This window comes from Pecten maximus, chromosome 4, assembly GCF_902652985.1.
Source record: "Pecten maximus chromosome 4, xPecMax1.1, whole genome shotgun sequence".
Lineage (NCBI taxonomy): Eukaryota > Metazoa > Mollusca > Bivalvia > Pectinida > Pectinidae > Pecten > Pecten maximus.
In genome coordinates, this window is record NC_047018.1 from 32,122,778 (window position 1) to 32,138,228 (window position 15,451).

At 37.6% G+C, this 15,451-nt stretch overlaps 1 protein-coding gene and 1 non-coding gene across 2 annotated transcripts in view; one reads left to right on the forward strand and one right to left on the reverse strand.

Annotated features, from left to right (window-relative positions):
* The window catches only part of LOC117325846, a 43,031-nt gene extending 38,941 nt beyond the window's left edge, over nt 1-4,090 (forward strand). Inside the window, 4 exon segments of the mRNA XM_033882341.1 lie at nt 80-253; nt 2,630-2,808; nt 3,210-3,387; nt 3,741-4,090. Coding sequence (XP_033738232.1) covers nt 80-253; nt 2,630-2,808; nt 3,210-3,387; nt 3,741-4,069 — 860 coding nt within the window. The 3' untranslated portion in view covers nt 4,070-4,090.
* Nucleotides 666-787, reverse strand: LOC117326638. Its single transcript, XR_004532488.1, has one exon. It is a non-coding gene; the product is annotated as a U6atac minor spliceosomal RNA (small nuclear RNA).
* Nucleotides 4,091-15,451: the final 11,361 nt, after the last annotated feature.

The window sequence follows — 15,451 nt, forward strand, 5'->3', positions numbered from 1 at the left end:
ACATGAAAAATATAACACCATTTAATACATTCGATATAATATTTGTACTGAGTGTATACTAAAGGTGTTTTTACTCCAGGTTACAAAGAAGCCAAGATAGAAAAAATCACTGATGACCTGAACCCAGGCTTGGCCCTGCTAGCGGACTGGATACTGACTAGTGGTAACACTGCCCTGTCAGTGGACATGCTGGTCGGCTACCTGGAGAAAATGGACAGGGACGATATCGTGGAGGTTATACAACAGGCCAAAGGTATGTTCCAACAGGGTGAGGGTATGTGTTACAGAGAGGTTTTAGTGTGTAACAGGATGAAGGAAAATGTGTTATGACAGGGCAAAGATTTGTGTTACAGCAGAATTAAAGTATGGGTACTTGTGTTACAGCAGTGTTAAAGTATGGGTACTTGTGATACAGTATGGGTACTCGTGTTACAGCAGTGTTGAGTGAGAAAAAATGTTTTATTGCAGTGTGAGGGTTTTTTCAATGACAGTTGAGCATTGACACAAATTTTCAGAAAAGTGTTAAACTTTTGTCATTGTTAGATATATGTATATTATTATCATAGTACATGACTGATGTGTGGCATTTGACCATACAGCAATTATGTCAACAAAGTAGTAAAACCACCTTCACTCATATCTATCTAGTATGTCTTGGAAAGACTTGAAAATAAAGACCTGTCTCCAAAGTAAGGAGACAAGCGCCTTATGTGTATTGTATAGACCACAGGGGTCCCTTCCGTCCTTATCAAGGGGAGTGCTAACCTTCTCTCCTTTCTTACAACACAACTGCATAAGGGTGTTAGCATGTATATATACCCTGGATATATCTTTGACATTATTGTAATGGTTTGTATGTATTTACATATTTTTATATTGTGTCTCAGATAAAATTCAGCATTAATAATGAGCAAGTATTAATTAATGCCAGGAGGTAAACATAATTGAATTGTGTATTTTAGTAAAACAGTTTTTATTCTAATCATCATGATATTTTTAATTTTTGCTACTTTTTTGAGAAAAAATTGTGAATTGAAATATAAGAGTTATCTCCCTTGATATGTATTACCTCTGAACTGATTATATAATCGATATGGCATAATTCCCCAATAAGTGAAACGTTTTAGACTGAGATAATAATTTTGGAAACATCTTGTCTGGCATAATTTTATTGGTTCAAATAGAATTGCTAACTCTGCCAAATATTTTATTTATGTTGTTTTAAGGATCAGCTTGATTTAATGATTGTAACTTCATGAAATATATTGGTGCCATCGTGATTATAACAGGCCTCTGTTGTGTTACTGTTTACCTGTGTCCTAACTGTTGTATCTCCATGTTGTGTCATTGTTTACCTGTGTCCTAACTCTTGTATCTCCATGTTGTGTCATTGTTTACCGCGTCCTAACTTTTGTACCTCTGCGTTGTGTCATTGTTTACCGTTTCCTAACTTTTGTATCTCCATGTTGTGTCATTGTTTACCTGTGTCCTAACTCTTGTATCTCTATGTTGTGTCATTGTTTACCGTGTCCTAACTTTTGTACCTCTGCGTTGTGTCATTGTTTACCTGTGTCCTAACTCTTGTATCTCCATGTTGTGTCATTGTTTACCTGTGTCCTAGCTCTTGTATCTCCATGTTGTGTCATTGTTTACCTATGTCCTAACTCTTGTATCTCCATGTTGTGTCACTGTTTACCTATGTCCTAACTCTTGTATCTCCATGTTGTGTCACTGTTTACCTGTGTCCTAACTTTTGTATCTCCATGTTGTGTCATTGTTTACCTGTGTCCTAACTCTTGTATCTCCATGTTGTGTCACTGTTTACCTGTGTCCTAACTTTTGTATCTCCATGTTGTGTCATTGTTTACCTGTGTCCTAACTCTTGTATCTCCATGTTGTGTCATTGTTTACCTATGTCCTAACTCTTGTATCTCCATGTTGTGTCACTGTTTACCTGTGTCCTAACTCTTGTATCTCCATGTTGTGTCATTGTTTACCTATGTCCTAGCTCTTGTATCTCCATGTTGTGTCTTTGTTTACCTGTGTCCTAACTGTTGTATCTCCATGTTGTGTCATTGTTTACCTGTGTTCTAACTGTTGTATCTCCATGTTGTGTCATTGTTTACCTGTGTCCTAACTTTTGTACCTCTGTGTTGTGTCACTGTTTACCTGTGTCCTAACTGTTGTATCTCCATGTTGTGTCATTGTTTACCTGTGTCCTAACTCTTGTATCTCCATGTTGTGTCACTGTTTACCTATGTCCTAACTCTTGTATCTCCATGTTGTGTCACTGTTTACCTGTGTCCTAACTTTTGTATCTCCATGTTGTGTCATTGTTTACCTGTGTCCTAACTCTTGTATCTCCATGTTGTGTCATTGTTTACCTATGTCCTAACTCTTGTATCTCATGTTGTGTCACTGTTTACCTGTGTCCTAACTTTTGTATCTCCATGTTGTGTCATTGTTTACCTGTGTCCTAACTCTTGTATCTCCATGTTGTGTTATTGTTTACCTGTGTCCTAACCCTCGCATCGCCATGTTGTGTCATTGTTTACCTGTGTCCTAACTTCCGTATCTACATTTTACCTTTGTCATACTTTTGGTGTACATGTGTTCTTCCTTCATCCAGAATCGACTCAGGACCCACCCCAAGTGTTCATCAGCTACCAGTGGGACTGTCAAGATGAGGTGAAGGCCCTACGAGATCGACTGGAGAAGGTCGGACTGTCCTGTTGGATGGACATTGGTCAGATGGGAGGAGGTGACCAGCTCAATATCAAGATAGATGACGGTATCAGAAACTCAAAGGTAAATCAGCCTCCTTACAGCTGTATCAAATGTACTATATAGATCTAGTGTAGACAACAGGGTCTTGGTACAAACTTTCAACCAGTATCATATAACACATACTGTGGGTTGGGAATTCACACCAAGTCCAGGTGGTACAGGCTGTTGTTTTCTTGAATACATTTGATTTGAAGATTGAACATAAGTTTGTCCTGACTGTTGATACTTAAATCTTAGAATTGCTTGCTTGTATTAGACCACTTCATGGTTTTGACACAAAGAATACAGGTACACTGTAGGGTTTTGATATATAAAATGTGAATATTTACTCCTTAATTAGTTGGCATATTATTGGTCTTATGTGAAAGATTGAGATACTACTGTATACATGTATATATGATAAAACAACTATTGCTCACCAGGTGGTGCTGTCCTGTGTGTCCCCGAAGTATGTAGTATCCCACCACTGTAACCGGGAACTCAGTCTAGCTGACCTACTGGCCAAGCCCATCATCCCTGTCATGTTTGAAACGGTACCCTGGCCACCTCCAGGGGGAATGTCTCTCATCTTCTCACAACTTGTCTATATAGACATGAAAGGTACATTACATCCCTACGGTGACTCAATCATTGATATGTTTATTGAATCATTATATGGTTTACACTTACCTGTTAAAAGATTTATATGTGTATAGCTTTTACCTAAATAAATATGAAAACAAGTTTTTTTACAGCAATCTTCCAAGATGTAGGGACATTGCTCCTTTATGCCATTACTTAACATGTATTTTATGTAGGACTGATTTGCTTATCCATAATACTCAATTCTGCAATAAATTATCTGTGCTAGTGTTATTTGCCCATTGTTTATCTAACCTGATTCAGATTTACCTACAAAAAGACTATTGTAGTTAACTACCTATTATTTCACCAACGACCTGTCTCCATTACAGGTGTAGGAGGACATGGAGGGACCGGTATACATGGAGATCTCAATGATAAATACAAGGAGATTATTCAGCGAGTCATGAATTATGCCACCCCAGACCTCACCAAATACTTTGACACGGACACGCTTATAAGCAGTAAAGAAAGTAACCTACATCACGAATCGTCCAGTCTGTCCAGTATGGAAAGCATTGACAACTCCCTTAACAACAATCTGGAACATGCCAGCCTCCGTCACCCTTACCCTATCCCAGTAAACATGGCGATCCAGCCAGACTATCCCACCCCACAGCAGGTCACAGTAACCAAGTGTGGAGTTTGTACTATTTTATGATGTCACTGGGAGATAACCGCATTATGTATACCAGTATATCGCTCATCACTTGACGCAAAAGACATTAATGGAGGACCTATTTATTATTACAGTATATCCATCATCACTTCACACAAGAGACCTCAATGGAGGACCTATTTATTATTATATCCATCATCACTTCACATAAAATACGTTAATGTTGGACCTAGTTATCATTATATCCATCAACACTTCACATAAAATACGTTAATGAAGGACCATGATGGAGAGGAATGAAGTCTTTATCCTGAGACTTGGTCCACTTTTTATCTGATGTACCAGTGTTTAAGTGATGCTGGACTACCTGTAAACAAACTGTATTTTTTATATTATTTATTATGAGGTACCAGGATCTCATTAATATTAGGACAGCAGTTTAAGTGCTACACTGGAATGTTTTTGTTCGGAGTAATCTACAGAATATGGTCAGTCTAGAGATGCTATATGTACCAGCATATCATACCTTAGTTGGTTTGGTCTTATATGCATCCTGTATTATATATGTGTTGGACCTCGTCCTGGTTTCAGAAGGAACCATGACAAAGTATTTAATATGAAGGCAGTTGTGGGATTGCACTACGCACCAAAATACTGTGTGAATGGATTAATCTGGATACACGGTTACCACAATCATAAAAGGGGTTAATGTCAATGTCTGTTAATATTAGTTAACAATTAAGTATGATTTGTTGATCAATGGTATGGAATAAAAATCATATAGGAATGCTGGTTTACAGATGGACAGACGAACTTAGCATCATAACATTATCAGTGTTAACAGTGATTAATTTATCATTGATTTCAAAGTTATATAATTAATTTTTCTTTGTTTTCATGGTAAATACTAAAATGTGATTGGTCGAAAAATTCTTTTCATTCTGGTCGAAAAATTCTTTTCATTCTTCTATGAAAGAAATTCCGAGAATGGCGCGAAAAATGTGACGTCACAATACGACAATTGACGTTACGTATTGATTTGAGAAAAAGAATCCCATTTAAAACCAGTAAAATTGTACATAAAACATGTTTTCTATTAGAAAATCATTTTCAAAAATTAATTATAAGCGTTGATGTCAATTATTTTATATATCCGGTACGCGGATTCATACAGTTTGCTAACAAAATTTGTTTCATACCCCGATGAAACTAAAAAAAAATGACATCAATGCTTAAGTATATCAGAACACAGCTTTATCTGTTTTGTTAATTGAGCTTGTCTCACATATACATGTAGAGTGATTGGCGTGTATACAGTATATAGACACCAATCACTCTACATATCACTTAATGTACTTTGTATGTGTTGGTTTGAACGATACCAACAAATTAGCTGAGCATTTCATATTCTGTCTCAAACAGACAGGGAGTGATCATAATGTAGTCCTTTCTGATGGTACTTGTACATGTATCAGTACAAGATTTGTGATTGAAGACCATCAACATGTAACGGTAGTCATTCTTAAATTCATAACTATAAGGTATTGCAACTGAGTGACAGTTGTACAAGCGTTTTTATTGTCTTATTCTTATTTATAGTCTCCACATATGTTTTGTGTAATGTTGTGCAATCCTACAACTGTATATGTGTATGAAGTACAAATGTAAAAATGGAGAGATGAATTCCATCTTACTAGCTTAGGCCAGTGAAAATTTTCTTTTTAGCTGAGTGGTAGGATATCCGCTCGGAGAGCAAGAGTTTGCTAGATCGAGCCTTAACACAGCAGGATACTTTTCATTGCTTTTTTCCTTTTACACAATTTTGAATCTCATTCACCAGGTGTAATGCCAATCATTCTACTGTCATTATGTACAGTTATAGTACACAATTCTGATGTACAGGTGTATAATGCTAATCACTCTATCTACTTGTCGTTACAGTTATGGAACACCGTTCTGGTGTACAGGTGTGTAATGCCAATGACTCTACTTATCGTTACAGTTAGTACACCGTTATGGTGTACAGGTGTATATTAGATTCATCAATGTAAATAGAGTGATTGCTAAATTATATTTATTGCTTGATCAGTAGTTTCTTTGGAACTTTTCTTCAACTTGAAACTAACATTGTCTGGAAGAAGTGTCTTCTGAACATTGTAGAACTGTTACATGTACATCAATGTAAGGTTTTAATGATATAATGGTATGTCTGTTTGGTGCATGGTTAGCATGTAAGTTGAGGTTTGTAGTCAGTTTCAGGAATTCGCGTAAAATGGTATCTCCTGCTCTCCTCATTTCTCATTTCTTGGAAAAAAAGACATATGACCAATGAAAATAAGAAGGGAGAATCTGAAAATTAATAGATAAAATAATGGTGGAATCTGAAGTTAATATTTGTGTTGTGAGCTTAATTAGCTACTATTAGATAAATTTGGTTGATGGCTCTTACAACAAAATTAATTACAAGAGGAACCTCAGTTGGGGTTCTCTCCTCACTTTATCATGTATTGCTAGAATATAGTGCCAGGAATTATGTAGAACAAAGAAAATTATGAGAACATATCAATCTAATTACAATTAGACTTGTAATTCTACGATACTCTACGATACTCTACGATACATGTATCGTAGAGGAGTGGAAATTACAAGTCTAATTTTAATTAGATTGGAGAACATATGTGATGGTATGAGTTTGATCAAGATGTGGATTATGTTGATGAAGCTATCTGTGATATTTCAATTTAGATATTTGTTTGGACTCTGCTTGTTGAAGATATATATCACCGAGATATTGTGTACTTTGAGAATTTCATTTCAACAGTGGAACTGGAATTTCCCCAAATATCTATAACTTAAATGTATTAATGAAAGAAGTTAGAACTTGTGTTTATCTAGCTAATTATAAACATATCAATTCAATTTGACATGCCATTTTTGGGGGGATCTGTGAATTAACCATAAATTCACCCAGATGATAAGTACAGAAGGCATCAGATGTAGTAAGGTACAGTATAGATGTACAGTAGATGAAGTACTTTCACTTTCAATGTTCAATATGGATTTTTACTGTGAACCGTACTAATAATTCAGTGTCCTCCCTACAGGAAGCTAGAATACATGATCTGAGGGCATTTTACAATGATGTGTTATATTTACTCTGTTTAATTATATTTCAGGTTTTTTTATTGTTACACATATATATATACGTACATATACAATATTGTTGGTTCTCATGTTCACATTTTATTTTCTTGTCAACAGAGATTTTGTGAAGCCAGTTATAAACATTTATTTTGTAGACGGTTTTATATTAACCTGAATTTTTGTAGAAATTTTCTACAGAAGAAAGGAAGCAAAATTGCTCTGATTACATATATATGTTATACATACATTAATATCTGTTCCTTTTAATTGAGTATTTTTTCCAGATTTAATTTCCGTCCATTCTTACACCATTCTTAAAAATTGTTAAGAAATTGGGGATGAGGTGAGGTACAGCTCTGTTTGTAAAAGATTATTGGCATATCATGGTAACAGGAAGGGGCATATCATGGTAACAGGGCATATCATGGTAAACAGGAAGGGGCATATCATGGTAAACAGGGCATATCATGGTAACAGGAAGGGGCATACCATGGTAACAGGAAGGGGCGTGTCATGGTAACAGGAAGGGACATATCATGGTAACAGGAAGGGACATATCATGGTAAACAGGAAGGGGTGTATCATGGTAACAGGAAGGGGCATGTCATGGTAACAGGAAGGGGCATATCATGGTAACAGGAAGGGGCATATCATGGTAAACAGGAAGGGGTGTATCATGGTAAACAGGAAGGGGCATATCATGGTAAACAGGAAGGGGCATGTCATGGTAACAGGAAGGGGCATATCATGGTAACAGGAAGGGGCATATCATGGTAAACAGGAAGGGGTGTATCATGGTAAACAGGAAGGGGCATATCATGGTAAACAGGAAGGGGTGTATCATGGTAAACAGGAAGGGGCATATCATGGTAAACAGGAAGGGGTGTATCATGGTAAACAGGAAGGGGCATATCATGGTAACAGGAAGGGGCATATCATGGTAACAGGAAGGGGCATATCATGGTAACAGGAAGGGGCATATCATGGTAAACAGGAAGGGGCATATCATGGTAACAGGGCATATGGTAACAGGAAGGGACATATCATGGTAACAGGAAGGGGCATGTCATGGTAACAGGAAGGGGCATATCATGGTAACAGGAAGGGGCATATCATGGTAAACAGGAAGGGGCATATCATGGTAACAGGGCATATCATGGTAAACAGGGCATATCATGGTAACAGGAAGGGGCATACCATGGTAACAGGGCATATCATGGTAAACAGGGCATATCATGGTAACAGGAAGGGGCATACCATGGTAACAGGAAGGGGCATGTCATGGTAACAGGAAGGGGCATATCATGGTAACAGGAAGGGGCATATCATGGTAAACAGGAAGGGACATATCATGGTAACAGGGCATATCATGGTAAACAGGAAGGGACATATCATGGTAACAGGAAGGGGCATGTCATGGTAACAGGAAGGGGCATGTCATGGTAACAGGAAGGGGCATGTCATGGTAACAGGAAGGGGCATATCATGGTAACAGGAAGGGGCATGTCATGGTAAACAGGAAGGGACATATCATGGTAACAGGAAGGGGCATATCATGGTAACAGGAAGGGGCATGTCATGGTAACAGGAAGGGACATATCATGGTAACAGGGCATATCATGGTAACAGGAAGGGGCATATCATGGTAACAGGAAGGGGCATGTCATGGTAACAGGAAGGGACATATCATGGTAACAGGAAGGGGCATGTCATGGTAACAGGAAGGGGCATATCATGGTAACAGGAAGGGGCATGTCATGGTAACAGGAAGGGACATATCATGGTAACAGGGCATATCATGGTAACAGGAAGGGGCATATCATGGTAACAGGAAGGGGCATATCATGGTAACAGGAAGGGGCATATCATGGTAACAGGAAGGGGCATATCATGGTAACAGGAAGGGGCATATCATGGTAAACAGGAAGGGGCATATCATGGTAACAGGAAGGGGCATGTCATGGTAACAGGAAGGGGCATATCATGGTAACAGGAAGGGGCATATCATGGTAACAGGAGGCCATATCATGGTAAACAGGAAGGACATATCATGGTAACAGGAAGGGGCATATCATGGTAACAGGAAGGGGCATATCATGGTAACAGGAAGGGGCATGTCATGGTAACAGGAAGGGACATATCATGGTAACAGGGCATATCATGGTAACAGGGCATATCATGGTACACAGGAAAGAACATATCATGGTAACAGGAAGGGGCATATCATGGTAACAGGAAGGGGCATGTCATGGTAACAGGAAGGGACATATCATGGTAACAGGGCATATCATGGTAACAGGAAGGGGCATATCATGGTAACAGGAAGGGCATATCATGGTAAACAGGAAGGGACATATCATGGTAACAGGAAGGGGCATATCATGGTAACAGGAAGGGGCATATCATGGTAACAGGAAGGGACATATCATGGTAACAGGAAGGGACATATCATGGTAACAGGAAGGGCATATCATGGTAAACAGGAAGGGGCATATCATGGTAAACAGGAAGGGGCATATCATGGTAAACAGGAAGGGACATATCATGGTAACAGGGCATATCATGGTAACAGGAAGGGGCATATCATGGTAACAGGAAGGGCATATCATGGTAAACAGGAAGGGGCATATCATGGTAAACAGGAAGGGACATATCATGGTAACAGGAAGGGGAATGTCATGGTAACAGGGCATATCATGGTAACAGGAAGGGGCATATCATGGTAACAGGAAGGGGCATATCATGGTAACAGGAAGGGGCGTGTCATGGTAACAGGAAGGGACATATCATGGTAGACAGGAAGGGACATATCATGGTAACAGGAAGGAACATATCATGGTAACAGGAAGGGGCATATCATGGTAACAGGAAGGGACATATCATAGGGCAATGAGCTATATCAATACATGTCATTCAATCATTGTTTTTCTTAAAGTCTGTTTATAGTTTATAGTTGTGTATCTATTGACCAGAACATTTGCAACAAATGTTTTTGAAAGCATAAAAGGTCATTTTTAATTAATTTTGTACATATTTATTTTGTAGTGTTTGTTAAAAAATGAAATAAACAGAAAAAATATGGTGTAATGACCAAACTGAGGAATCTCATCCACATTTACACTCGATATAGGCTACTGTGGTAGGATATAGGCTACTGTGGTAGGATTTAAATTCATTCTATGTACGATATTGTATTACAGATATGTCTACAAGCCATGTGTACGTATGGTATTGTATTACAGATATGTCTGTACTAGCCATGTGTATGTATGGTATTGTACAGATATGTCTGTACAAGCCATGTGTATGTATGGTATTGTATTACAGATATGTCTGTACTAGCCATGTGTACGTATGGTATTGTATTACAGATATGTCTGTACTAGCCATGTGTATGTACGGTATTGTATTACAGATATGTCTGTACAAGCCGTGTGTATGTATGGTATTGTATTACAGATATGTCTGTACTAGCCATGTGTATGTATGGTATTGTATTACAGATATGTCTGTACTAGCCATGTGTATGTATGGTATTGTACAGATATGTCTGTACTAGCCATGTGTATGTATGGTATTGTATTACAGATATGTCTGTACTAGCCATGTGTATGTATGGTATTGTATTACAGATATGTCTGTACTAGCCATGTGTATGTATGGTATTGTACAGATATGTCTGTACTAGACATGTGTACGTATGGTATTGTATTACAGATATGTCTGTACTAGCCATGTGTATGTACGGTATTGTATTACAGATATGTCTGTACTAGCCATGTGTATGTACGGTATTGTACAGATATGTCTGTACTAGCCATGTGTATGTACGGTATTGTATTACAGATATGTCTGTACTAGCCATGTGTATGTATGGTGTTGTATTACAGATATGTCTGTACTAGCCGTGTGTATGTACGGTATTGTATTACAGATATGTCTGTACTAGCCGTGTGTATGTACGGTATTGTATTACAGATATGTCTGTACTAGCCGTGTGTATGTACGGTATTGTATTACAGATATGTCTGTACTAGTCGTGTGTATGTATTGTATTACAGATATGTCTGTACTAGCCATGTGTATGTACGGTATTGTACAGATATGTCTGTACTAGCCATGTGTATGTATGGTATTGTATTACAGATATGTCTGTACTAGCCATGTGTATGTATGGTATTGTTTTACAGATATGTCTGTACTAGCCATGTGTATGTATGGTATTGTTTTACAGATATGTCTGTACTAGCCATGTGTATGTACGGTATTGTATTACAGATATGTCTGTACTAGCCATGTGTATGTACGGTATTGTACAGATATGTCTGTACTAGCCATGTGTACGTACGGTATTGTATTACAGATATGTCTGTACTAGTCGTGTGAACGTATGGTATTGTATTACAGATATGTCTGTACTAGCCATGTGTACGTATGGTATTGTATTACAGATATGTCTGTACAAGTCGTGTGTATGTATGGTATTGTTTTACAGATATGTCTACTTTCTGCTCTTTGTGGCTATGGCAAAAGATAAAAAAGTATTTTTTAAATGTTCTATATCATTACATATTGTGTTATGTAAAACATGGCATTGTTAGCATAACAGTATTCAGAGAATGTTTAAGGGAAAGTTTTCTTAGAAATTACCTACTTAACAGGTGTACCAGATAGTGTTACATCATATACAGTGAGTTAAACATGCTGATCAGAAATTTTAAATAAATGGTGTCGTCAACGCTTGCCAAGTGTGTTTAATACGATACTGTCCTTTTAGGAAGGTACTGGATCATAGTCCTTGGTAAGCGCAGTTGATTTTGTGTATTATTTCTAATGTTACAAACAAGATGTTTATTTGTAATGTCTCATACTGATGTGTATCTGTCATAAGTAGACACAAATCAACAGCTCAAGTCTTTGTTCAATATGTATATAATATATGATATATAATATCATTATTTAAACCAGTAGTTTTTCTTATCAGCATAATAGTAACAGATGTACACTAGATGTTCCTACAATGCTAATAGATTATGTCTTTTGCCCTGTTGCTGAAGTTACCATATTTATTCATTAACAATCACCAGTGCCCACAAATAAAAACCTTCTTCATTTTTGCATAATCATCAATTTTAAAACTAGTATGCTTTTCACTAGTTCAGAAATAGGCCTGAACCCAAACTTTCATCCACAAGGGGAGGGGCTTATTTGAGGATTTTAATCACACCCCTTTTGTGTTTTTGTAAGCACACCCATGTGGTTATAAGGTCAAATCTGGTGCCAAAGCTGATTTGGTTTTTCAGCTTTTGTGATCAGAAATGATGAAGGTAGCAAAATCATTATTCATCATTTATTTCTCATATTGATTTGTCATAGGAAGTCATGACCAGAAAATAAATGTACTGAGCCTCACAGTTAAAAATGAATTCAGGCCTCGGTTGATTCAATCCTGGACCTCCTACTTTATTGTCATAGTAAGCACAGGGATTTGGCACCAGTTTTCAACCCTTAGTCCATATGTATGCATTCATATAATAATGAAATGTGTCACATATCATACAATGGCTTGGGAATTCATGCCAAGCCCCTGTGTCTGGTTGTACTCATTGGGAACAAGAGAAATGAATATCCACAATAGCATATACACTTGTACAAGGAAAACAATAGTTTGTGGGATTTTCTAGTTGAAATGGGATTGTTAATATTTTCAACTTTTATTTGAATTTGACTTTTTTCAATTTTCTAATTTTTTGATTTCGTAATATGAAGTAAGATTTGACGAGTTAATTCCTTATGTTTTTATTTAATGTGAACAGAGTCTGTAATTGTTAGAGATTGTTTATATGTTACATGTTATTTAAATCAGAGAACTAAGCAACTATAGGTCTCTGTTTAAATTGGAGAGATTGATTACAGAGTATATTGATTGTAAATGGTTTAAGATAATTTCCTGGATTTTTGTGAAAAGAAAGGAATAAAAAGTACATTATATGATATCAATGAATCTTCTTGTGTTGTTTCTTTTAACTTTATTGTCAAATATATCTTTCCTGTAAAGGAAAATAAGCTTGACAAATCATTCAGTGAATCTGTCTGGCTGTGGTCTGTCCATCCGTCTGGTGAATCCGTCCAGCTGTATAATCTATCCATCCTGCTGTGTCAACCTCTTCTCAGTAACCAAGAAACCCAGGGTCATGATGTTAGGCCAGTAACATGCTGGATGAATTGCTACCAAGTTTAGTCTGATAAATGAGCTTGACCTATTTTCAATGTTACATAGTTCAAAGATGGAAACCTTTAACAGCCTCTTCTCAATAACCAAGAGGTCATGGATCATGATATGTGGCCATTAGCATACTGGGATAAAGAGGTACTTATATAGTCTGTTCATGATCACAGGGGTTGAATTTTTAATAACCAAGAGGCCCGGGGATTTGATATTGGGCCTGTTGCATGCTGGGGTGAAGGGCTACCAAGTTTGTTCAAATAAATGACCTTGACCTTCATTCAAGGTCACATGGGTCAAATAGGCTAAAATCTTCAAAACAGCTTCTTCTCAATAACAAAGCAGTCCAGGGTCTTGATATTGGACCTGTAGCATGCTGGGGTGAAGGGCTACCAAGTTTGTTCAAATATATGACCTTGACCTTCATTCAAGGCCACATGGGTCAAATAGGCTATAATCTTCAAACACTCTTAATTCTTTCCCAATAACCAAGAGGCCCAGGGATTTGATATTGGCCTGTAGCATGCTAGTGTGAAGGACTACCTAGTTTGTTCAAATATATCACCTTGATCTTCATTCAAGGTCACATGGGTCAAATAGGCTAAGATCGTCAAACAATGATTTCTCGATAGCAAAGAGACTTGATATTGGGCCAGTTGTATACTGGCATGAAAATCAGAAAATTCAGTGACATGAAAAAACCTTGCCTACTCTGATATTTGAATAAAGTGGTTATCAGCATAGTATCTGCAGAAATAACCTAAATCAGCTCCAAAGTTGCTGTAGAGCCATGTGAGCGACAGGCTCATTAGGCCTTTTTGTGAGATATACAGGCCCATTGGATCTCTTGTTAAAACTAAAGAATTGTAAATATATATATATATATAAAGTTTAGCAGTTCAGACGATTAAGTTTCTCTCTTTTATTTTTAGCCCACCATCATCAGATGGTGGGCTATTCAAATCACCCTGCGTCCGTGGTCCGTCGTCCGTCCGTCCGTCCCTCCGTCCGTCCGTCCGTAAACAATTCTTGTTATCGCTATTTCTCAGAAAATGCTGAAGGGATCTTTCTCAAATTTCATATGTAGGTTTCCCTTGGTACCTAGTTATACATATCGCATTTTGAGACCTATCGGAAAACAACATGGCCGACAGGCAGCCATCTTGGATTTTGACAATTGAAGTTTGTTATCGCTATTTCTCAGAAAGGGATCTTTCTCAAATTTCATATGTAGGTTCCCCTTGGTGCCTAGTTATGTATATCACATTTTGAGACCAATCGCAAAACAACATGGCCGACAGGCAGCCATCTTGGATTTTGACAATTGAAGTTTGTTATTGCTATTTCTCAGAAAGTACTGAAGGGATCTTTCTCAAATTTCATATGTAGGTTCCCCTTGGTACCAAGTTATGCATATTGCATTTTGAGACCAATCGCAAAACAACATGGCCGACAGGCAGCCATCTTGGATTTTGACAATTGAAGTTTGTTATCGCTATTTCTCAGAACTCAGAATGCACTGACGAGATCTTTCTCAAATTTCATATGTAGCATCCCCTTGGTGCTTAGTTATGCATATTGCATTTTGGGACCAATCGGAAAACAACATGGCCGACAGGCAGCCATCTTGGATTTTGACAATTGAAGTTTGTTATTGCTATTTCTCAGAAAGTACTGAAGGGATCTTTCTCAAATTTCATATGTAGGTTCCCCTTGGTACCAAGTTATGCATGCTGCATTTTGAGACCAATCGGAAAACAACATGGCCGACAGGCAGCCATCTTGGATTTTGACAATTGAAGTTTGTTATCGCTATTTCTCAGAATGTACTGAAGAGATCTTTCTCAAATTTCATATGTAGCATCCCCTTGGTGCTTAGTTATGCATATTGCATTTTGGGACCGATCGGAAAACAACATGGCCGACAGGCAGCCATCTTGGATTTAGACAATTGAAGTTTGTTATTGCTATTTCTCAGAAAGTACTGAAGGGATCTTTCTCAAATTTCATATGTAGGTTCCCCTTGGTACCAAGTTATGCATGTTGCATTTTGA